Source organism: Leopardus geoffroyi, chromosome C2 (assembly GCF_018350155.1).
Source record: "Leopardus geoffroyi isolate Oge1 chromosome C2, O.geoffroyi_Oge1_pat1.0, whole genome shotgun sequence".
Lineage (NCBI taxonomy): Eukaryota > Metazoa > Chordata > Mammalia > Carnivora > Felidae > Leopardus > Leopardus geoffroyi.
Window position 1 is genome coordinate 58955920 of NC_059333.1, and position 26021 is coordinate 58981940.

Here is a 26021-nt window from a genome sequence, read left to right on the forward strand (position 1 = left end):
CAGGTAGGTTTTCAGAACCTGTGCATGAATCCTGCGACAGCTGCAGAATAGCAGGCACATACGGTGACAAAAATTATATAGACCTGAGATTCTAGCAAATTTGGAGCCTAGGCAGAGAAGGAAGTCGAAATGCCACAAGATTAGAAAAGTCTTAACGGACTTTCTGAGCAAGTGGTTAATGAGTAACAGATTTTGGCGGCTATATCGGAAGATATTGCCATTTTCATGTGAAAGTTGTTAGAGAATAAAACACTCCACATGTTAGTGATGGGTTTATCATCAGATTTCATGGGCTTTCCACTCTACCTCATTCTCCAGCCCCTCTTGCTTTCCATCTGGGCACAAGGATCAGGTAACTCTTCACCTTTTCTCGCAATTGTTTTGTGGCTGGAAATGAATGGTAAATAAATACCAGGATGGAGTCTTTTCACTTTTATAAAGTTAGAGGAGCAGAGCATTATGTTTGGGTCTGCATGTTAACCATGTAGCTATCCAGGTGGTTGGCAACTAGCAGTTTTAAGGTGAGCATATTGAAACAGTGACTTAGTAAGCAGAGAATGAAAGAAAGGTATTAAGGAAGCCTTGCTTCTGAAGTAAGCCCGAGTAGTTCAGATTAGAGGCCACAAACCTGCTGGAAGCAAATGGGCTCTCTGCAAGTTAGTTAGTTAGTCCGTCAGTTAGTTAGTTAGCTAGTTATGCAGTATTTCCTGCAGCCCATTTGCCTTTTAAGCCTGAATCTGACTTGTTTTGAGGCTCTCCTTGGTCACTAAAAGGTTTATCATTTTTATATTGTCAAATTTGTTCATTGTTTCCTTCATGGGTTTGCTTATCATTACAAACTGAAGTACTCCTGAGATGTTAGGGATTTACTAAATATTCAGTTACTAATATTTTCTAGTCATTAAAATTATTTGGTTAAAGATATTTAACTCAATTCCATCTTAAATCTCTTGGGTTCATAGTAAGGGCAATAACTAATGTTCTTAGGAATTCAGTTGAGAAAATAAATCATGATTACTTCCAGTTAGGGAGTTTTTTTCCTCAAGAAGTATCATTTGAATTCAATTAGATAATCCAATCAAAAGTTGAATGAGGAGTGACATATGCTGAGAACAAAATGATGTGACAGAAGAGGAAACCAGTATGTCCCATGTTACTATCATCTAAACTACAAAATGGAGAACACTGGTTCTGAAATCAGATAACTCAAAATCCAGTAGGGCAGACAGCCTGTGGGCAAATAATGATAAAGAGATGTGGCAAGCACAATGAGAGAAGTTGTTACAGTAATAGTGATAGCTTATTTGTTACCTTTAGACTTTCATTAGGTATTAGAGGTGTCCCCTGCTTTCTGAAGGTTCATATCACATCACTTTGCTTTTCTGAAGGATCTGCATTAGTAACTGTTGTCGCTAGCTAAAAAAAAAAATTTGAAGAGGACTTTGCTTTTACAAAAAAGCCCTCCTGTGCTAATAATGTAGGTTCTTCATAAAAGCAAAATGGTGGAACTGCGACTTTCAGAAAGCAGGGAACCACTCTTCACTTTAAGCCATTTCGGTTTATGAACGGTTTTATAGGAACACACTAGTTTCAGATAGTGAGGGAAACCTGTTAGGGGTCTTTGGGGACGGGGACTACATCACCCATGATACCTGAAATATCTTGGTGATTTAGAACTGTCGTTATATTTACATATTCTTTTCGGATACTCACAATACGCTGTAAATCAGGTATCTTAAGCTCATTTTTCAGATGAAAAACCTGAGGCTCGGCAAAGTAAATGCTTGCTCTAAAACCTTACTTCTTGAAATTAGCACAGGTAAGACATCATTACAGCTCTCTTGTTCACAAATGAAATACTCTTTATAAAACAAACATGTTCTATGTATTTAAATATTCTCCAATGCTGAGTATAGTTGCAGACCAATGAATTTTTGAAAAATATTTGCAAAAAAATTTGTTTATAATTTGAATATAAAAGCCAAGAGAAGTGAACGAAAACCAGATATAGTCTGAGGTAAGTGGAGTAAGGTACATGAGGTTTTTTTTTTAACCTTTGCATTTAAGTAAGGCAGACATACAGGAATGTGTATGAACATAAGTATGCAGTTTGATTAATTTTTTTAATGATTAGACCAACATATCTAGCAAAGATCAAGAACAGAACATTAACAGCATCCCAAAGCTTTATTCATGCCCCCTTCCTTTCTTTCCTACAAATGCCACTATCCAAATTTCTTACACCATAGATTCATTTTATCTGTTGTTGATATATAATACATATATTGATTATATATATTGATTATGTATGTTAATATATATGTTATAAATATATATGTTATGTATATTATATATATAGAAACATAATCATTTAGCGTTTATTCATTTGTGTTTAATTTCTTTGGCTCAACAATACATTGGTGAGTTTTATCCGTATTGTTGAGAGTAGATGTAATTTATTAAATCTCATTGCAGTTTATTAAATCCCGTTGTGTAAATACCATAACTTATTTATCAATTCTACTGTTGATTTGCATTTGGGTAATTTCTGTTTTGACTTTTACAAATCATGCCTCTATGACCATTTATGTACGTGTGTTTTGAAGAATATAAGTAGGCATTTCTATTAGATATATACCTAGGAGTAGATTTTCTGATCACAGGATATGCCTATGTTCCACATTTTTTAAATTAAAATATAGTTGATACACAATGCTACATTAATTTCAGGAGTACAACATGGCGATGTGATAAGTCTAGATATTATGCTATGCTCACCACAAGTGTAGCTACTATTTGTCCATACAACATTGTTACAGTACCATCGACCATGAAGCCAAAAGGTTTTCCAGTTTCCACTCCCATCAAAGTATTAATTGGGTTTTTTACATATTTTCACTAAACTTGGTATTGTCTGTCTTTCAAGCTAGTCATTTTGGTCATGTATAGTCCAGGTTTTAATCTGCATTTCTTTGATGACTAAAGAAGTTGAGCATCTTGTCTATTGGCCACTTAAACATTCTCTTTTATGATGTGCATAGTCATATATTTTGCTCCATTTTCTATAGAGTTGCCTGTCTTTGTCTTATTGCTTTGTAGAATACAAATCCTTACTCATATATATATACATATAGCAAGTATCTTCTCTTACTTTATGGGTTGCCTTGTTACTGCCGAATATGTATCTTTTGGTAGACTGCAGTTAATTAATATTAAAATAGATCAATCACTCACTTCTAATTTTTTATAATTTCATATTTCTAAAAAAGGAATAAAGCATCATATAACTGTTGATGTATGCCCTACTTAAGAAATCGGCTACTCCAGCCAAGTAGATGTTCTATAATACTTTATTTGTAAAGCAGTGTTTTATTTTCACATTTACATTTTTAATGCATTTGAAGTGGATTTTTGTTTCTACTTTTAGATGGGAGTCAATGCATTTGAAATAGATTTTTGTCTTTAGTCTTAGATGAGAGCCAATATATAATTTTTCTATATGGATATCTAATTTACACATCATCATTTATTGGGAAGATAATCTTTTTCCCAAATCTATGCACTGTCTGTTCCATTTGTGATATATATCAGATGCACATATATGTGTGGGACTGTTTCTGACTCTACTTCATTGTGTTTCATCCATTTCCTTATCCTTGAATAAAAATAACATTGTATTACTTTAGCTTTACATTCAGATAGTAGGTCTTGTTTATGCCCTTGGCTTTTTTAGACTCAGCTTGTCAAATGCAGAATTAAAAAAAAAAAAAAAAAAAAAAACTGCTTGGGGGCACCTGGGTGGCTCAGTCAGTTAAGTGTCCAACTTCAGCTCAGGACATGATCTCGCAGTTTTTGGGTTCAAGCCCCATGTGCTCAGAGCCTTTGCTGACAGCTCCGAGCCTGGAGTCTGCTTCAGATTCTATGTCTCCCTCTGTCTGTCCCTCCCCTGCTCACACTTGTCTCTCTCTCTCTCTTTCTCAAAAATAACTAAACATTAAAAAATCTTTTTAAAAACTGCTTTAAATTTTATTAGAGTTGCATTGAGTCTAAAAATTAGCTTGAAAAGAATTAACATCATTATGTTTTTTTCTTTATTTACAGTATGATGTATCTTTCCATTTATTTAAGTCTTCTTTATTTTTTTTAGATGTTATTTTGCATATTTCAGTAAAGAGGCCTTGTATATCATCCAATAGGTTTTTATTACTATATATTTCTTTCTTCTTTACTTGGGAAGCTATTTTATATGGTATTTTTAATTTTTTTCCATTTACTTATTGAAGATATATAGAAATATAATTGATTCCTTAAAAAGACTTTATTTTTTAGAACAGTTTTAGGCTTACAGAAAAACTGAGAAAATAGTACAATGTTCCCATATATCCCTTACCCAGCTTTCCCTACTATTAACATCTTATGTCAGTATGGTACATTTGTTTTAATTAACAAATTACATTTTATGTATTTTTCATAACTAAAGTCCACAGTTTATTTGCATTTCTTGATTTTTAACTTTTTTTTTTTTTTTTTTTTTTTTTTTTTTAAGGATCCCACCCTGGTTATCCCATTACATTTCTTTGTGTTGTCTCCTTAAGCTTCTCTTAACTGACCGTTATCTCAGAATTTCCATATTTTTTATGACATTGACTGTTTTGAGGGGACTGGTCAAGTATGTTGTAGAATTACCCTCTATCAGAATTTGTCTGATATTTTTCTCATGACTAGAGTGCCTTACAGGTTTAGGGGAGGAAGGCCACAGAGGTAAAATGCTATTTTAATTATGTCATATCAAGTGTACATACTATAAACTCTTATGTCTACATAGGATACATTTGTAATACAGTTAGATTTTAAGGTTTCAGACTGCACTCCTTGGCAACCTCTGTCTCATATTTTTTTTTTCTTAAATGTTTATTTATTTTGAGAGAGAGCACGTGTACAAGTAAGAGAGGGGCAGAGAGAGAATCCCAAGCAGGCTCTTCACTGTCCTGTCAGCGCAGAGCCCGAGGGGCTTGATCTCACAAACCATGAGATATTGACCTGAGCCAATATCAAGGGTTGGACGATTAACCAACAGAGCGAGCTACCCAGGTACCCCAATAATTTCTTAAATTGTGTACTTGAAGATTCACTTTATGTGCTATAAATCTCTATACATTTTGACAAATGTGTGAGGTCACTTAGCAACCATTACAGTATCATACAGAATAGTTTCATTGCCCTAAAAATCCCCTGTGTCTCACCTGTTCAACTCTCCTGGCTACTCCTGAACCCCTGGACACCACTGATATTTCTACTGTCTGTATGGTTTTACCTTTTCCAAAATGGTATATACTTGGAATCATACAGTGTGTAGCCTTCTTAGTTTGGATTCTTTCACTTAGCAATATGTATTCCATATTTATCCATGGTTTGTATGTGTGTGCACGATTTGATAGTTTGTTTCTTTTTATCGCTGGATCATATTCTGTTGTGTAGATACTACAGTTTACTCATTTACCTATTGAAGTCATACTGGTGCTTTCAGTTTTTGGTGATGATGAATATGCTGCTCTAAACATTTACCTGTAGATTTTTATGTAGATATAAGTTTTCAAATAAACTGGGTGAATACCTAAGAGCACAAGCACTGGATCCCATGGTAAGAATATGTGTAGGTTTGTTAAGAAACTGCCAACTCTCTTCCAAAGTGGCTCTATCATTTTGCATTCCAATCAACAATGAATGAGAATTCCTGCTGCTCCATACCCTCACCGACGTTTAGTATTGTATATACATATTTTAAATATTAGCCATTCTAATAGGTGTGTCGTGGAAGCTCATTATTATTTTAATTGGCAATTTTCTAACAACAAGAGATTTTGTGCATCGTTTCATGTGCTTATTTGCCAATTATGTATCTTCTTTTGGTGAGGCGTCCATTCGGATTTTTTGCCTATTTTTACATTGTATTGTTTGTTTTCATGTTGTTTTTTTTTTTTTTTTTTTTTTTTTTTTGTATATTTGGATACAAGTCTGCTATGGCCTGAGTCTTTATGACCCCTCAAAATTCATATGTTAAAATTTTAACACTCAACGGTTATGGTATGAGTAGGTGGGGCCTTTGGGAAGTGATTAGCTCATGAGTGTGGAGCCCTCATAAATGGGATTAGATTATAAAAATCCACAGAATTTCCTAGTTCCTTCCACCATGTGAGGACACAACAAAATTCTATGACCCAGAAGAGAGCCCTTACTCAACCATGCTGCCCCCTTGATCTTGGATTTCCAACCTCCAGAACTGTGAGAAACAAATTTCTGTTGTTTATAAACTACCCAATCTGTGGTATTTAATTTTAACAGCCTGAATGAACTATGACAAAGTATGTGTTTTACAAATACTTTCTTGCAGTCTGTGGCTTGTTGTCATATTGTCTTTACTTTGTCTTTCACAAAGCAAAGGTCTTTAATTATAATAAAGTATAACATCAATTTTTTTTTCATTTATGAATCATACTTCTGGTATTATATCTAATAACTTATTACCAAACACAGGGTCACCTAGATTTTCTCCTGTGTTTTCTTCTAAGTTTTATAGTTTTGTATTTTTCATTTAGGTCTATAATCCATGTTGAGTTAATTTTTGTTAGTTAGGTGTCTATCTTCATTTTTTTTAGCATATGCTTGTTGTAGTGGGTTGAATAGTGCTCCCACTCCCATTCTTGTCTATCTGGAACGTAGAATATAATCTTATTTGGAAATAAGGTCTTTGCAGATACAATTAAGGTGATTTCAGGAGAAATCACGTTGGGTTAGGGTGAACCCTGAATCCCAAACACCTTGATTTAGGACTTCAGACCTCTAGATCTGTGAAAAATAAATTTCTATTGTTTCAAGTCATGAAGTTTGTGGTACTTTGTTATGGCAGACCTAGGAAACTAATCAGACACCCAACTGTCCCAGCAGCATCATTTGTCAAAAAGGCCATCCTTGGGGTACCTGGGTGGCTCAGTAGGTTGAGGTCCGACTTCAGCTCAGGTCATGATCTCGAGGTTCATGAGTTTGAGTCCTGTGTCAGGCTCTGTGCTGACAGCTCAGAGCCTGGAGTCTGCTTCAGATTTTGTGTCTCCCTCTCTCTCTCTGACCCTCCCCCGCTTCTACAAGCTCTCTTTCAAAAATAAACATTAAAAATGTTTAATTAAAAAAGTAATAAAAAAATAAAATAAGAAAAGGGCTATCCTTTCTCTGTTGAATTTCTTTGCACCTTTGCCAAAGATCAGTTGACTCTATGTGTGTGAGTCCATATCTGGACTCTATTCTGTTCCATTGATCTATTTTATTTTATTTATTTATTTATTTTTTTGCCAATTCCACAGAGTATTGATTACTCTAGTTATAGTAAGTTTTTAAGTTGAATAGTGTTAGCCCTCAAACTTTGTTGTCCTTCCATATTATGTTGGCTATTCTGGGTCTTCTACTTCTCTTTATAAACTTTAGAATCAGTTTGTCAATGTCTGTAAATAACTTGTTAAGATTTTAATTGGGATTGCATTGAATCTACAGATCAGGTTGGGACAAACTGATATCTTGACAATATTGAGTCTGCCTATTCACGAACATGGAATATTTCTCATTTATTTAGTTCTTCCCTGATTTGCTCATCGGAGTTTTATAATTTCCCTCATATAGATCTTGTACTTATTTTGTTAGATTTATAACTAAGTATTTCATTTGGGAGCTGCTTATGTAAATGGTATTATGTTTTTAATTTCAAGCTCCACTTGCTCATTGTTGATATACAGGAAAGCGATTGACTTTTGTATATTAATTGTGTGATCCTACAACTTTGCTATAATTGCTTATTAGTTCCAGGAGTTTCTTTGTTGCTTCTTTTTGCTTTTCTACATAGATGATCATGTCATTTATGAACAAAGACAGTTTTATGTATTCCTTCCCAATCTGCATACCTTTTATTTATTTTTCTTGCCTTATTGCATTAGGAAGAGCTTTCAGTATGTGTTGGAAAGGAGTGGTGAGAGGGGGCATTCCTGCCTTGTACCTGATCTTAATGGGAAAGCTTTGAGTTTTACACTATTAAAGTGTAATACTAGCTGTAGGGTTTTTGTAGATATTCTTTTTTTTTTTTTTTTTTAAGATGTTCTTTCTCAGGTGAAGGAAGTTACCCTCTATTCCTAGTTTACTGTGAGGTTTTATTATGAATTGGTGATGGATTTTATCAAATACTTTTTCTAAATCTGTTGATAGGATCTTGTGACTTTTCTATTTTAGTCTGTTGAGGTAATAAATTACATTAGTTGATTTTCAAGTGTTGAACCAGCTTTGTAGACATGGGATAAATCTCACTTGGTCATGGAGTTTATTTTTTTATACTTTTTTAGATTCAACTTGTTTAGAATTTTTGCATATATGTTTATAAGAGATATTGGTCTGTAGTTTTATTTTCTTGTAATGTCTTTGGCATTTTCTCTTTATTCTTTTTAGCATTTCCGTATCTATGCTTACATTATCCATATGTTTTTGCACGTGTCAAACTTTTCCATGAGTCTTTACTATATTAATCATAGTTGACTTTAATTCTCTGTCTGATAATTACAAAATCTGTACTGTATTTGAGTCTGGCTTGGATACTTGCTTTGTCTTTTCCGATTACTTTTATTCTGGGCTTTTAGCATGCCTTACAACTTTTTTTTTTTTTTTTTTTTTTTAATCCAGACATGACATGTCAGATAAGAACTAAGGTAAATAGAGCTTTAACTTGGGTTTTATGTTACTCTGACAGGGAGTTGGGTTGTGTTTACTGTTTACTATAGGTTAAGGTATCAAGGGTTTCAAATTCTTGTAGTTTCTTTGTTTTTGTCTCTCCTATTGATGATTGAAGTCTGAGCGTTACAACCATTTCAACTGTAATCCACTGTCATTATATTGGAACCCTACTGCTGTGGTGGGGAAGACTTAAGGAAGTAAGTATTTTAAAATCTTATGTTTAAATTTCACTCTTGGTAGGCCTATGACCCTTGGCTGTGACTTCACAAGTTTTTGTACCTTTTCCCCCTGCCTTCCCCACCTTAGATAAGATAGGAAAGCTAAAGGGAAACAGATCTGGGTCATTGTCCTTCCACCCATGTGAGATAAGCTCTGATAAAGTCTTTTCCCCTGGAGAAGGGGACATTTTTATGGAAAATGCACTGGGCTTATTTCAACATGATTACTTTCTCCTTCCTTTGCCAAAGATATGAGGTGAGTTTTCCTGGCTCCTCACTGCGAGAAACTGGCTAGGTTCATGCTGGTGGAAACTATGAATTTTAGGTCCTCCCTAATACTGGAGCCCTGAGGAGTTTGTCACCCTCAAGCTAGTTCACCCTCAACCTCCAGAGATTCATCAAAATTACCATTACTTGTGTTGGTAATTTATGTTTCAAGTTTTGCCGTCAATAAATATTTGTCAATAGGTAGTATATGTCAGAAACACTTTTAGAAACTACCTATCAATGGTGAAGAAGATAAGAAAGCTCATTTTCTAGTGGGGAAAGACACAAATAAAAAGATAATTATAAAACAGAGAGATAAGGGAGTGCTATGATAGGGATAGTATCCAAGGTAGTATGAAAGTACATTTCTCTTAATTTATACTGGGCTTTATTTTCAGATTCTCCACATAGAATAAAATACAAAAATAATGAGACAGCTGTATTTGGAGAAAATGTGACGATTTTCTGCAATTTGACAACTCCAGCAGATGTTGTGCAAATTACCTGGCAGAAGATCCAAGGTTCTTTGCGACAAAATATTGGCACATATAGCAATATATATGGAGAAAAGATTCTTCCACCATACAGAGATCGGCTGCACTGTGAGGTCATCGAACCCAATTCCTCATTCATAACTATCCGTGAAGTAACATTTGAAGATGAAGCCTGCTACAAATGTCTATTTAATGTGTTCCCGCAAGGCAGCCATAGTGGACAAAGTTGCCTTAACATTATAGGTATGTAAATGTTTTATGTAGAGTCAAAATCAAGGGGATGTGAGCTTTGAAGTTTAAGGTCCAGAGAAAGAATATTAGAGAAGGAAAGACTATTATAGAGGCCATCCATAACCAGTCTTTTGTTATACAGAAGAAAAAAAGTGGAAGCCAATGATGGCTACATGACTTTCTGATTTCCACATGGTTCCTGACCAGGCATAACATTTAGGTCTTCTGACCTCTCATCTAAATTTTACACTGCATTGATTTTATTTATTTATTTTTTTTAATTTTTTTTTTTCAACGTTTATTTATTTTTGGGACAGAGAGAGACAGAGCATGAACGGGGGAGGGGCAGAGAGAGAGGGAGACACAGAATCGGAAACAGGCTCCAGGCTCTGAGCCATCAGCCCAGAGCCCGACGCGGGGCTCGAACTCACGGACCGCGAGATCGTGACCTGGCTGAAGTCGGACGCCCAACCGACTGCGCCACCCAGGCGCCCCTACACTGCATTGATTTTAATCCAGTAGATAAAAGTCATAAATGACATCAGAATTTTCCCTGGGAAAGAGAGGAAAAGAAAAGGAGAGAGTAGAGAGAAAAAAAAAAGAGGAAAGAAGACTTAGAGAATAAAAATTTGCTAACAAATTAACAAAATGTCGAAGGAATAGTGATAGTGACATAGTGTCCCCTCATTATTTTGCTATAACTTTAAAGTGTTGGAGATTTATAGAATGTAATTTTAAGGTTGAATGAAAGTGAAGATACCAACTGTTCCTCTTAAATTGGAATAGTGGGTATAAGAGACGAAATTGTGAAGTTTTGCAAAATGTGAGGAGAGGTATCTGAGAGGGACATGTTTACAACATTTGGGGAAGTCCATCTTTTTTTTTTTTTTTTTTTAATTTTTTTTTTTTTTCAGCGTTTATTTATTTTTGGGACAGAGAGAGACAGAGCATGAACGGGGGAGGGGCAGAGAGAGAGGGAGACACAGAATCAGAAACAGGCTCCAGGCTCCGAGCCATCAGCCCAGAGCCCGACGCGGGGCTCGAACTCATGGACCGCGAGATCGTGACCTGGCTGAAGTCGGACGCTTAACCGACTGCGCCACCCAGGCGCCCGTGGGAAAGTCCATCTTTAACACTTCAGAAATCTTGTGTGACATATTTTTATATTTAATTTTGTGTCTCCTTTTTTGTCTCAGCTGTATCTGAAATAAAAACTGAGCTCCAGTCCAACTTTGACTCTGAAGATTTTCTTAGTTTTATTTACTCAGCTGTGGGAAAACCTGTTCCTCAAATATCTCTCTTCCCATCAAAAGTCTTGATTAATCCACCAGAGGAATACCTTGCTCCGAACCCAAATGGCACAGTGACTATCACGAAAATGTACAACGTCTCCTTGGAGACTGTGAGATCCCTAAGTCTCCAACACCTGATTGTGCACATGGATCATCCTCTAAGGAATGAAGAGAAGATTGTTCCTCTGTCAGTCAAACAAGAATGTAAGTAGAAATAATAATCAACAAGGGGAAATGTTTCAAAAATTCATACCAGAAGTGTTTGTGTACTCATCTATTTTTAGAAATGTTGAGTCTTTGTGGTACTCCTGCATGGTTAAAAGAATCAGGCAATGCAAATGTTCTCTACCCCAGTTCTGTCTCCAATGGTAACTGTTCTTAAAGGGCAAATTTTTCATTGATCTCCCTTAACTGCTTTCCACTGAATTTCTGCCACAGGCAGTGAAGACTAGGTTCACTCATACCTCCTTCCACCTTTCCTCCTCCCAATATGGTTCCTTTCTTCCCAATATAGTTCTCTTACTGCTTACCTCTGCAGCCGTCAGCAGCATGGTAAAACCTATTTTTTGTTTTATCCACCATAGAAAGTCTCTCTCAGCTGCCCATTTCTCCTTGCCTGTCTTCCACCCAAGCTCTGTCAATTGTACCCTGTTTCAAAGCCGTAGTTAAACAAGGTATGATTTTTCTTAAAACTTTAAATAATAATTTCAATATATTTATGTTCTGCATTTATATAATGTAATTGCCTACAAAATTTAAATAATCGTTTTTATATTTCACCTGCATAATCTTTCAACATGAAACCATTTTGTCTCTATACATTAAGTGTAAATCTGATATATTTAGGTTTTCATTTACCGCCTTATTATTTGTTTCCTATTTTCTGACCTGTTTTATAATCCTTTCTCTCCCTGAATTCTTTTGGATTATTTATTTTTGTTTCATTTACCTCTTCTATTAGCTTGTTAACTATACATTCCTGCACCCTTCTTTAAGGGTTGTCTTGGAGACTGCAACATACATCTCTTGACTTATTAAAGTCTAATATAATTTACTATTTTTACTACTTTTCAGATAATGCAATGGGCTTATATGAATGCCCACTCCTTGTGCTATTGGTTTGTGCATTTTATTTACTTATTTATTTATTTGAGTATAGTTGACAAACAATGCTATATTAGTTTCGGGCGCATATTTTGTACATTTTAATTCTTTATATATGTTTAAATGCCAAAATATGTTATTGTTTTTGTTCCTGTTATTTATAATAATATTCTTTATATTTATCCTTTCCATTGTTTTTTATTTCTTTGTCCATGTTCACACTTTTCCTTCTGCCTAAAGAATTCTTTTTTGTTTTTTTCATAGTGAAAAATTATAGATGGCCAATTATTTTAATATTTTTGGTCATAAAATGTTTTAACTTTTGAAGAACATTTTTACAGGATTTCTGATTCCAGTTTGATAGTTATTTCGTATTTTTCATCACCTTGACAATGGTATTTTATTGGCTTCAGACTTTCATTACTTTTGTTGAAAAGATATATATCAATTTTATTGCTGGTCCTTTGAAATGTATCTCCCTTTCATCCTGGCGGCTTTTAAGATTTTCTCCTTGTATTTGTTTTATGTCAGTTTTATTATCAGTGCTTTGGTGTCACATCCTTTGTATTTGTCTTGCTTGTGTTTTCCTAAGGTTCTTGAGTCTTTAGTTAATGTCCTTCATCACTTTTGGAAAAAATGTAAAGTCAGGAAGTGGGGAGGATAAAATTTCTCCATAGTTTGTCACATTCATTCAAGAACAAAAAGCATCACTCGCCATCAATGATATTGGTTCATAAAGTTTGAATGAGTGAAGGACACATCACATTTTTTGGAAGTTTAACAATTTGGGGTACATAACCAGCGACTGGACTATTGGAATAAGTAGCCTACTACATAGTACAGATGGGCTAAACATAACCTCATTTGAACCTAGGACGTCTCATTAATCTCTGAATTAAACAATCTGTGGACTAACCTGAATAAAGTACAAGGTAATAACCAGCACAAAATGAAACTACTACAAAATATAACACACTCAGGCCAACATAAATTATCCTTCCATCATTTTCATGCCTCACTCCCCCAGGTTAACACAACCTGGTTAAAGCAAAGTCACCTCAGTGCCGTGGAATTAGAACAGTGGGAAATTTCCCTAGGGATTCTGATAGTCATGCTAACAGGCCACAGGGTCTCTCCTATGGTCTTACAATGCTGTTTCATGTGATTGATAGTTTGCTTGTTACACAACTTTAGTTTAACAACCCTTTTGCCCTCAGAATTTGCAAAGTAGTCCTCCATTGTTTTTGATTGTCCATTGTGATTGATGAAAAGTCAAATGTCAATCAGAAAATTGTAATAGTAAATATTACCATATCTTCTCTTTGGTAACGGTAACCTTCTCATTATCCTTAGAGCTCTGAAACTTTCTACTACTATTTTTAGAGTATTTTATTTATAGTTCTTTAATGTAATTGGCATTTGGTGAGTTCATTCAATTTGGAGACTCAAATCTTTAAACTCTGAATATTCTCTCCTTTCTTTGAAAAATTTCCACCTGTTCACTTAATTTATTCTCTTTTTATAAACCTCAATTAATTGGGCATGAAAACATTTACATTGAATCTTATTTTCATCTTTTAAAAAATATGTCTTTTCTTCCCTTCATAGTATCTGGGAGACTTAAAAAAATATCTTTAAACTTTTTCATTCAAGTTTTTCTTTTTTTGACAATCAGGCTTATAATTTTGAATTGCTTTTATAATTTAAGATTAATTTTATAAATTAAAGTTGATTTAATTTTTTCATACCCTTCTCTTCCTGCTTTAAGAAAGTAATATCTTGTCAAATCTTGTAATTATCTTCTGTTTCTTTAATTATCTCCTCCACTGCCCACCCTTGGGACACTACCACCATTTTAATTTTATTTATGCTTCCTTTACTCAATGTTTCTCACTTTGATTACAGGTTTTATTCAAACTCTGATGAGCCCTGACTGCAGCTTTACAGATTTTTTGTGTGTTTTTTTACATCTTGTAAAGAGACAGACTTTTGTTTGTAGAAAGGAGGCAGCAGAAGACTCTAAAAGCCAGAATGGAGGGGCCTATACTCAAGGTGTCTGACCCCCTACCCTAAGTATTCCTAGTATATATTCATTATATTCAGTGAATTACTTAACTATTCCTTCTTCCTCTTCCTCTTGTCCTCCTCCTCCTCCTGCTTCTTCTTCTTCTTCTTCTTGCTGAAGGATCAGAGCACCTGGCTGTCCAGAACTGAACTCTCGGATATGGAAATGGGTGCTTTTGAGTGTAAGTTTCATTCTGTGATTAATCCCTCCTTCTTTTGTCATCTGAGTTCTAATGCTGTCCAGTTTCTATGGGGCTCTCTCTGCAGGTGTAGTCTGTTTTGTGCATACATGAGCCTGCAGCTTCTCTCACCCTGCACCTTCAGAGGCCATTCCTCTATCCACTTCACATCTGTTGTAAATTTGTTTAAATCTCTTGCCAATGAAGATCATTCTTCTGTCTGCTGTTTTTCGCTGAATCAGTTTATTTTTGTTACTATAATTTTAATGGAGTCTTAGGAAGGGTAGAGGTAAATATTTTTGTTACATGTGTTTCTTGAAGCTGAAGTTAATCAGGTCCTCTTTCCGTAAAAATTCCTTAAATCATGAGATTGGAACATGCCCATTGAATAGCATATGTATATATCTCTCATCAATCTATTGGCTGGATTATTATGGTTAATTTCACTTCTCACTAAAATGCAAATGTCTGTAAAGAAGTAACTTGTCAATTCAGAAGATAATTCTTCCTTGCTTAGCTTTGCAACAAATAGTAGGGATATAAATTCCTGATTTTTTTTTTTTTTTTTTTTTTTAGAGAGAGAGAAAGCATGTCAGCAGGAGAGGGGCAGAGGGAAAGAGGGAGAGAATCTCAAGCAAGCTCTGCACTGAGCATGATGTGGGGGCTCGATCCCACGATCCTGGGATCATGACCTGAGCCGAAATCAAGAGTCGGACCTGCAACCGACTAAGCCACCCAGGTGCCCCCTATAAATTTCTGGTTTTACTGAAATCTCATAGAAAGCCTTTTTCCCCCATGCTTTATTATTGCTGACTTTGGTGCTGTGTTCACATTTTAGTGCCAATTTCAGGGCTGTATTCACATTTTATGCCCATTCAGCCTTCTTTGCCCAGTTTGAATGAGCTATGTAGTATCTCATTGAAAAAGAATATAGTTAAAACTAGAACCTGAGACCAAGTGACCTCTGAACAGTCAAAAATAAATAGCACAGAGTTTCTCACATGGATTTTCCTAACAGTATCAAGGAAGAAGTAATCGCTAACAAAAATTTCTCGAAAAAAGGACTCAAAAACTCTACCACAAGCAGACCTAAGAATGCAAAATGCACAATAATTCATGCCATTTACTGTAAGCACAATTTCCTCACAAGGTCCATCCACAAAGTGTATTGGTTCATTTTTATATTATATCTAAGAACTAGCATTGATGATCATGATGATCTTCGGTTAAATTTAAGTTGTAATGAAAAATGTAATTATATTCAGAAGATAGAATATACATATCTATACACAGATAGAAGTGGATTTGTAAGGGGCGCCTGGGTGGCTCAGTCAGTTAAGCATCTGACTTCGGCTCAGGTCATGATCTTGCGGTCCATGAGTTTGAGCCCCGCGTCGGGCTCTGTGCTGACCGCTCAGAGCCTGGAGCTTTTTTCGGATTCTGTGTCTCCCTCTCTCTCTGACCCTCCCCCATTCATGCTCTGTCTCTCTCTGTCTCAAAAATAAATAAACGTTAAAAAAAAAAAAAAGAAGTGGATTTGTAATACAATTTAGGAATACTGTGGCCAAAATAGTTACTATAAAGAGTGTTGATAGGGCGCCTGGGTGGCTCAGTTGGTTAGGTATCAGACTCTTGATTTTGGCTCAGGTCATGGTCTCATGGTTTGTGAGACTGGATTCTCTCACTCCCTCTCAATCTGCCCCTCCCCTACTTGTGCTCTTTTTCTCTAAAAATGCATTTAAAAAAACTTAAAAAAAAAGAACTTATCCAACTCAACACTCAAAAAACAGCTAATCCAGTTAAGAAATGGTCAGAAGACATGCATGAACAGACATTTCTCCAAAGAAGGTATACAAATGCCTAACAGACACATAAAAAAATGCTCACCATCACTCATCATCAGGTAAATACAAATCAAAACCACAATGAGATACCACCTCACACCTGTCAGAATGGCTAACATTAACAACTCAGGAATCAACAGATGTTGGCAAAGATGCAGAGAAAGGGAAACCCTCTTCCACTGTTGGTAGGACTGCAAACTGGTGCAGCCACTCTGGAAAACAGTGGGGAAGTTCCTCAAAAAATTAAAAATAGATCTACCCTGTGACCCAGCAATTGCACTGCTAGGTCTTTACTCAAAGGAAACCAAAATGCTGATTTGAAGGGGAACATGCCCCATTGTTTACAGCAGCGCTATCAACAATAGCCAAATTATGGAAAGAGTCCAAGTATCCATCAACAGATGAATGGATAAAGAAGATGTGATAAATATATACACAAAGGAATATTACTCAGCCATCAAAAAGAATGAAATCTTGCCATTTGTATCAATGCGATGGAACTAGAGTGTGTTATGCTAAATGAAAAAAGTCGATCAGAGAAAGACAAATACCATATGATTTCACACATATGTGGTATTTAAGAAACAAAACAGATGAACATAGGGGAAGGGAAGGAAAAACAAAATAAGATAAAAACAGAGAGGGCAGCAAACCACAAGAGAGTGTTAAAAAGAGAACAAGCTGAAGGTTCCTAGAGGGGCAGTTAGTGGGGTGATGAGCTAAATGGCTGATAGGCATTAAGGAGGGCACTTGTGATGAGCACTGGGTGCTATATATAATTGATGAATCACCAAATTCTACTCCTGAAACCAATACTATACTATATGTTAGCTAACTTGAATTTAAATAAAATCTTGGAAGTAAATTTAAAAAAAGTGTTGATACTCAAAGTTTTACAATATTCTTTTTCATAAGACTGCAGGCTCTGGAATCAGACAATACTGAACTTGCTTCCCAATTTTGCCACTTAATCACTATGTATCTTTGGCCAATTTTCTTAACATCTCAGAGCCTCTATTTTCCCATCTGTATCTAATAATGTACTCCCCTGGTTAATGTAAATAATCCTTATAAGATGCTTATCACATTGCTTAACACATTAATCTTAAGTACTAATTATCATTATAAATTTATTTTCTGGGGCTTTTGCAGATACATTTTAATAATTGAATAATATTTCATTGTGACTACATTATGTTTTTCTTAAACATTTTCTTGTGATTGTTCTTTTGGTGGTTATATCTTTTTTTCTTATTCTTGAGTGGGGTAAAATGGTATTAAATATTACCTGTCTTCAATTTGAAAATGCGTTAGTATATTCTTTTACAAAATTGAATATGGTAAATAATATTAAAGTATCAATTTGATTATCAACAAAGCAATGGTAAGTCAAAAGAGCATTGAAGATTTAAAGTACCGTGTATAGAAATGACATATAGTCACAAAGAATATGTTTCTGCTTGTGTCTTTCAGGTACTTCTGGTTCTCCTTATATTTTGTTGTATGCATTTGGTTCATTCATAATTTTTCTATGTATTGTATTTATCATTTTCCATCTTGTTCAGAGAAAGAAAAAGTAAGTTATATTACTTCCTGTCTATGATAGGGAAGGTGGGTAAAATAGGTCTAGTTTTAAATCTAAAAAAATTTTTTTTTCATGGAAAAATTCATCATGGAAAGAATGATGATGGAAAACTCTTTTCCCTATATTTAATAATTCTTGCAGTCAAGGGTTTATTCTTATTAAAATGATACCATACTTGGGATTGTTACAAAGGTAGGCTGTTAGTAATTTATGCTATGGTAAATTGAGTTTAAGATTCTTTCCTGAGGACAGATTTTGACAGGACAGAGCATATGGACTTCAGGTGACTGGTGGGAGGGGATCCACTGAGTGGTGAAAAAGGCTGAATGTGAACAGTTTTTAGGATTCAAGAATGAACGAAAGGAGGTTTTTAAAAGAGGTGATTGCCATAGTCAAAATGGGAATCAACAGTGGTCTGGACTAGGGTGGTTGCAGTGGGAGTTGAGGGAATTAGGGATAGGTTTAGGATGACAAGATTTGCTGCTGGAGAAGATGTGGATAAAGGGTAAACAGGGGAAATTCTCTTGATGATTCTAAATGTTTTGCCATGGAGTGAAGAAACCTTTTACAAATGGGGAATTATTAGAGGAAGAAGAAATTTGGAGGGAGGATCAAGAGTTCTATTTTGAACATATTTGTTTTTACATGCTAATTTGACATCCAAGAGAATATGTCAATTATCTCTATATATGAATCTAGAATTTACAGAGCAGATAAGGACCAGAGGTACAAATTTGGGAGAGTAGAAGGTATGCTCTTTAACAGGACAAATCCTAAGTTATGACTCCACTACAATAGAGTGGAAATAACCTGCAAGTTCTGTTAATGGAGTATATTTATGCTGAACTCAGCATTGAAAAGATATTTTGATCAATCTCTAAAGAGATCTGAATCTCCCTTTTTTTTTTTTTTTTTTTTTTTAATTCATAGTGTACTCTCACAATATACTGCCATTAGGGGGAGTGTTTGGACTGTATTCTTCTAATGAATATATCAATGTCACCATACCTGTAGGTCAGAGAATGTGCCTGAAACCACACCCCAGCTGAGACATCCTGAGGGGGAGTCCTTAGTAACCCGATGTTTTCCTGCTCACAGGTAATTAAATTGGCAGGTGTGTGATTTTTGCTGTCACTGTGTATACTTCAGATTTAAGACTTAACCTTCCATATTAAATCATCCATTTGGTAGCAACAATTATCATTTAAAAAATAAGTGGAAACAAAGATTTGTTTATATAATCCAGTTGCATGAACTAGTGGGTTCAAGTGAAATTGTATTAATGTTAATGACTTTGAATGTTCCTATTCATCTCCTGATTCAGGATCCCTCCAATCAACACCAATTGAATGGTTTCTTTGATTTGTGTGATTGTGTGTGTGTGTGTGTGTGTGTGTGTGTGTTTTCTGATTATTAGTAAGTATGAGAATGTCTTCATGTATTTGTTAGACATTCAGGTTTCCCCTTCTGTGAGGTTCTTGTCTACATCTTCATGTAATTCCTGGTTGTTTGTCTATATTTGCAGAAATTCTTTATATTTTAGATTCTTTGCATACTAGACATTGATTACTTCTCCCTATTTGGCACCACTGTATCTCAGTTACATCATTAAAAGAACAGAAATATTTAATGCTTTAATGTTGCTAAATTCATCAATTTTCACCTAACAGTTTGAGTTTGGGGAATTGTTTAAGAAGTCATTATCCACCTAAATTCACAAAAATATGATCATATTTATTGGTTTCATATTTTTCTATTTTATGTTTAGATTTTTATTTATCTACTTATTTTTTTAAATGTTTATTTATTTTAAGAGAAAGAGCATGCACACACACAAGCTGGGGAGGGGCAGAGAGAGAGGGAGACAGAGGATCTGAAGCAAGACTCTGCACTGTTATCAGAGTTCAAACTCACAAACTATGAGATCGTGACCTGAGCCACCCAGACACCCAGAATTTCCTTCTTTTTATTTAATTTTATTTTTTTAATTTTATTTTTTTTAATTTATATCCAAATTAGTTAGCATATAGTGCAACAATGATTTCAGGAGTAGACTCCTTAATGTCCCTTACCCATTTAGCTCATCCCCCCTCCCAGAACCCCTCCAGTAACCCTCAGTTTGTCCTCCGTATTTATGAGTCTCTTCTGTTTTGTCCCTCCCTGTTTTTATATTCTTTTTGTTTCCCTTCCCTTATGTTCATCTGTTTTGTCTCTTAAAGTCCTCATATGAGTGAAGTCGTGTGATTTTTGTCTTTCTCTGACTGACTAATTTCACTTAGCATAATACCTTCCACTTCCATCCACGTAGTTGCAAATGGCAAGATTTCATTCTTTTTGATTGCCGAGTAATACTCCATTGTGTATATATACCACATCTTCTTTATCCACAGGATTTCCTTTTTTTTTTAAGTTGAGTAGTATTCTGTTGTTTGTGTGTACCATATTTTCTTTATCCATTCATCTGTTGATCAACATTGAGGTTGTTTCTGCATCTTGGCTGTTGTGCACAGTGCCACAAGGAACATGGAAGTACTAATATCTCTTTGAGATTCTGATTTCACTTCTTTTCCATAAATACCCAAAAGTGGGATTGCATCATATGTACTTTGATTTTTATTTTTTGAGAGGTGGGGAGGGGTTGCGGAAGAGGGGGAGAGAGAAAAAATCTTTTTCCCTCTCTGGGTGTGGAGCCCAACACGGGGCTCGATCTTACAACCATGAGATCATGACCTGAGCTGAAATCAAGAGTTGGTTGCTTAACCGACTGAGCCACTCAAGTGCCCCTATTTTTAATTTTTAAAGAAATCTCCATACTGTTTTCCACATTGGCTGTACCATTTTGCAACTCCACCAATAGCAAGCAAGGGTTTCAATTTCTACACATCCTCACCAACCTATGCTGTCTTTTGTTTCTTGTTTTATTAGTTTTGGGTTTTTTTTGTTTCTTTCTAGTTATTAGCAAGTTGTTTTAATTGAAGTAAGTTAACATACAATATTATATATTAGTTTCAAGTGTACAACATAGTGATTTGGTAATTATATATGTTACATATGCTCACCACAATAAATGTAGTTACTATCCAGCATGATACAAAGTTATTACCATATTATTTACCCTATTCCCTATGCTGTACTTTTCATCCCTGTGACTTAATTATTTTATAACTGGAAGTTTGTACTTCGTAATTCCCTTCATCTATTTGGTCCATTTCCCCACTTTCTTCCCCTCCGGTAACCATTAGTTTGTTCTCAGTATTTATGAGTCTTTCTGCTTTTTGTTGGTTCATTGGTTTGTTGGTTTCTTGATTTGTTTTGTTTTTTAGATTCCACATATAACAGCAATCATATGGTATTTGTCTTTCTCTGTCTGACTTATTTCACGTGGCATAATACCCTCTAGGTCTATTCATGTTGTTGTGAATGGCAAGATTTCATTCTTTCCTGTGGCTGAAAAATATATATATCTCACATCTTCTTTATCCATTCATTTAGTGGTGGATACTTAAGTTGATTCCATATCTTGGTTATTGTAAATACTGAGCAATAAACACAGGGGTGCATATATCTTTTTGAATTAGTGTTTCCATTTTCTTTGGGTAAATACCCAGAAGTGGAATTACTTAATCATACAGTATTTCTAATTTTTAATTTTTTGAGGAACCTCCATACTGTTTTCCACAGTGGCTGCATCAGTTTACATTCCTACCAACAGTGCACATGGTTTCTCTTTTCTCCATATCCTCTCTGACACTCGTTTTATTTTTTGATACTAGCCATTCTGACAGGTGGAAGATGACATGTTAACAATATTAATTCACAAATATCCTAAATTTGGTCAGTAAATCTCCTTCATGGATAGCCCAGGTGCTTTCCAAGAGGCTGCTTCTGTGCTGGGTCTCAGACGGAGTGATATACTGTGCTGGCCCTTTGAGAGTCTCAATTTCTTATGGTTCTCCGGCTCACCCCAAATTAAGCCCCTCTGGTTTTCAAAAGCTCCTGGAGTTAAGCCCTGATGACTTTCAAAGCCAGATGTTGTGAGGCTTTATGTTCCCTTTCCTGTTCAGGTCCCCAGAGCCAGTGGTGCCTGATGTGGGTCTTGGTCCCCTTGCTCCTCAGGGAGGACCTCCGCACCTGTGATATCCCTTCTGTAGGTCACCATGTTGGAGGTTTGGTTCCTGGCTGCATCTCTGCCCTTCCTACCCTTCTCACTGGGACTTCTATTTATGCCTTCAGCTGTGAAAAATCCGTTCACCAGGCCCAAGTTTTTTTCAGAGAGAGCTGTATTACATGTACATGTTGCCTTGGTGAGCTCATGGGAGGAGGTGAACTCAAAATCCTTCTATGCTGCCATTTTCCCCACTTTCCTGTCTCATTATCTTGATAACAGCCATCCTGGCACGTGTCAAATAATATCTCACTGAGGTACTGATTTGCATTTCCCTGACAATTAACGACATTGAGCACTTCTTCACATGCCCGTTGGCCATTTATATCTTCTTTGAGAAATACCTGTGCAGATTTCAAATCCTTAGTCTATTTTTTTTTCAGCTGGGTTATTGGGTTTTTTTTGCTATTGAGTTGCAGTTCTTTACGTGCTTTGGAGATTAACCTCTTATCAGTCACATGGGTTGAAACTATTTTTTTTCCAGAGGTCAGGTTGTCTTTTATCACTAGCACTGATTAATTTAAAAACACACCTGGAAGCATGCCCTAAATAAAATGAAAACTCATTTTAGCAACTCATTAGGCCAGATGGTGTGACTGAAATTGAGAAATGGATACATTCCTAGAAACACAATCATCACCATGATGAAATCTTGAAGAAGTAGAGAAGTCTGAACAGACCTATATCTAGTATGGAGAGTAAATCAGAAATCAAAAACTTTCAACAGAGAAAAGGCAAGGACTGTTTGGCTTCACTAGTGAATTCAACCAACACTTAAACAAGAGTTGGGGCGCCTGGGTGGCTCAGTCAGTTATGCATCCGACTTCGGCTCAAGTCGTGATCTCACTGTTCCCGCTTCAGGCTCTGTGCTAATTCCTCAGAGCCTGCAGCCTGTTTCGGATTCTGTGTCTCCCTCTCTCTCGGCCCCTCCCCTGCTCGTGCTCTGTCTCTCTCTCTCAAAAATGAAGACAATATTTAAAAAAAATTTTAAACAAGAGTTAATGTCAATGCTTCTCAAACTCCTTTAAACAATTGAAGGGGAGGGAACACTTCCCAACTCATTTGTTGACGCCAAGGGTACCTTGATACCAAAGCCAAAGACATCACAAGAAAACAAAAACAAAACAAAAACAAAAACAAAACTCCCAGCCAATATTCCTACAAATATAGATGCAAAAATCTTTAACAAAATACTAGTAAACTGAATCCAGCAGCATATTAAAAGGCACACACACCATGACCAAGTGGGATTTATCTCTGGGATGCAAGGATAATTCAACATCTGCAGATTAATTAATGTGATACACCATATTAATGCAATAAAGGATAAAAGTCACATGATCATCTCAATACATGTAGAAAAAGCATTTGAAAAACTTCAAGATACTTTCACGATGAAAATTTTGAACAAAGTAGGAATAGAAGGAAAGTATCTCAACATAATAAATGTCATATTTGAAAAAAACATAGCTAACAACACCCTCAACAGTGAAACACTGAAAGCTTGACCTCTATTATCAGGAACAAAGCATGAGTGCACACTCTTAACACTTGTATCTAACATAGTACTGGAAGTCTTAGCCAGAGGAATTAATCAGGAAGAAAAAAACAAAAAGCTTAGAAATCAGTAAGGAAGAGGTAAAACTGTCCTTGTTTGCAGATGCCATGATCTTATATATACAAAATCCCAAAGACGCCATAAAAAACTTAGAATAAATAAATGAATTCAGGAAAGTTACAATATAAAAAAACCAACATACAAAAATCAGTTGTGTTTCTACACTAACAATGAACTGTCTAAAAAGGAAATTAGGAAAAGCAACTCCATTTACAGTAACACCAAAAGAAATAAAATACTTAGGAATAAAACTAACAAAGGAGGTAAAAGACTTGTATACTGATAACTATAAAACATTAATGAGGGGTGTCTGGCTGGCTCACTCAGAAGACCACGCGACTCTTGATCTCATCATAAGTTCGAGACCCACGTTGGGTGTAGAGATTACTAAAAATAAATTAATTAAAAAAAACATTAATTAACAAAATTAGACAAGACACAGCAAATGGGACAATATCCCAAATTCATGTACTGGAAGCCTTAATATTGTTAAAGTGTCAGTTATTAAATTTTTGTGACCAATTTGGCACTTTGAGAATTTTGTCCATTTTGTGTTTTCGAATTGATATGAATGTTCATAATATTGTCTTATTTTTTCTATTTGTTATATCAATGCTAGTTCTCATTTTTCATTCTATATTGTTTCTTTTTCTTTTTAATTTTCTTAGCAATTTTTGCCACAGATTTGTTCAATTAATTTCTAGACGAAAGCCCTTTTTCTGTTCATTCAATTTTGTTCCTTCTAATTGATTTTTGTCTTTAGTTTTACCAGCAGGCTCCACTGTCAGAGCGGAGCCCAACACAGAACTCAATCCATGACCTTGGGATCATGACCTAAGCTGAAATCAAGAGTCAGATGCTCAACTGACACTGAGTCACCCAGGCACCCCTGTCCAAGAATTTTAAATGTCATATTTCCCTTTTTTTGCAAAATGTCAATTTTATGTAAGCACATTTCTTCTTTTCCAAAGAACTTTTAAAGCAATAGTTATGCTTCATAATGGCAGGGATTTTTTTCCCCTCATTCACTCTTCTGTGTCCTAAGTTTCTATCTTTTGTGTTTTTAACCTACTTGTATATGTTGCAGTTACTGATATATACAATAGGACATTTTTTCCATTTTATTTTTAAATTTATATTTTACTTTAGTGATAGTCTTTTTTTCTCCCATACTGTCTGTCATTGGGTTAAATATTCTTTTGTTACTTTGAGTTATATTTCATGCTTAGTCTTCTGATGTTCTTTCCTAACTTACTAAGGACAATACTTGTATTTATTTTATAATGTCAATTTCTTAAACATATACAACTTGCCATAATTCTCACCTACCTCCCATGATCTCCTTTCCTCCTTCCATGTAGGTTTGAATTATTCAATTATTTTACATAGGGATACAAGTTGGGGGAATTTGCTTTATGGGGGCAATTCATCAATTTTTATGAATTATTTATCCTTTCTATATATCTTTCTGTTTGTCTGGAAAAATCCAGTCATTATGTTGTTATTTACAGCCCTCAGATTTACAGCCACATGGATGCTTAAGTAAAAGCTTTTTCCCAGCACCTTGTCAAAGGGTGGTCCTAGGAAAACATAAAGGCTTCAGAAGATGAACAGTTCATTGATTTCTCTCTCTCTCTCTCTCTCTCTCTCTCTCTCCCTAAGAGCCAAGAACTCTGGAATGTGTTAAAATAAGAAGACTCCTCATCATTAACTCAAGTGGAAAAAAAAAAAATCACATCATGAAGGGAGAGATCATTACAGAATTGGTTGCTTGAATATATAATTTGATACTAGATACATTGATTGCTTGAATATATAATTTGATTCTGGATTAAAAATAAATGTACAATTGTTTTTTATTTTTTATTTTTTTTAGTGTTTATTTATTTTTTAGAGATAGAGTGGGGGAAGGGCAGAGGGAGGGAGACACAAAATCGGAAGCAGGCTCCAGGCTCTGAGCTCAGCACAGAGCCAGATGCGAGGCTTGAACCCATGAGGCAGAAGACCGTGACCTGAGCTGAAGTCAGATGCTTAACCAACTGAGCCACACAAGCACCCCACGTACATTTGTTTTATAGTGTCTGTTGGTGAAATTCAGTGACAATAGTTTTGCACGCAGTTAAATTTCAACAGAACAACTGGCGTTCAGGTCATATGAGGACAGTAAAGTTAATAAACACATAGTAGGGGCAGTTTA

General features: G+C 35.4%; 1 protein-coding gene across 1 annotated transcript; it reads left to right on the forward strand.

The window, feature by feature from the left end:
* The first annotated feature begins 219 nt into the window (after positions 1-219).
* LOC123610864 (OX-2 membrane glycoprotein-like) lies at positions 220-25683 on the forward strand. Its single transcript, XM_045502032.1, has 6 exons — positions 220-352; positions 9647-9985; positions 11170-11469; positions 17930-18032; positions 19056-19139; positions 25487-25683. Exons 1-6 carry the CDS (start codon positions 259-261, stop codon positions 25509-25511), a joined length of 945 nt encoding a protein of 314 aa, XP_045357988.1. The 5' UTR covers positions 220-258; the 3' UTR covers positions 25512-25683.
* The last annotated feature ends 338 nt before the right edge of the window (positions 25684-26021 follow it).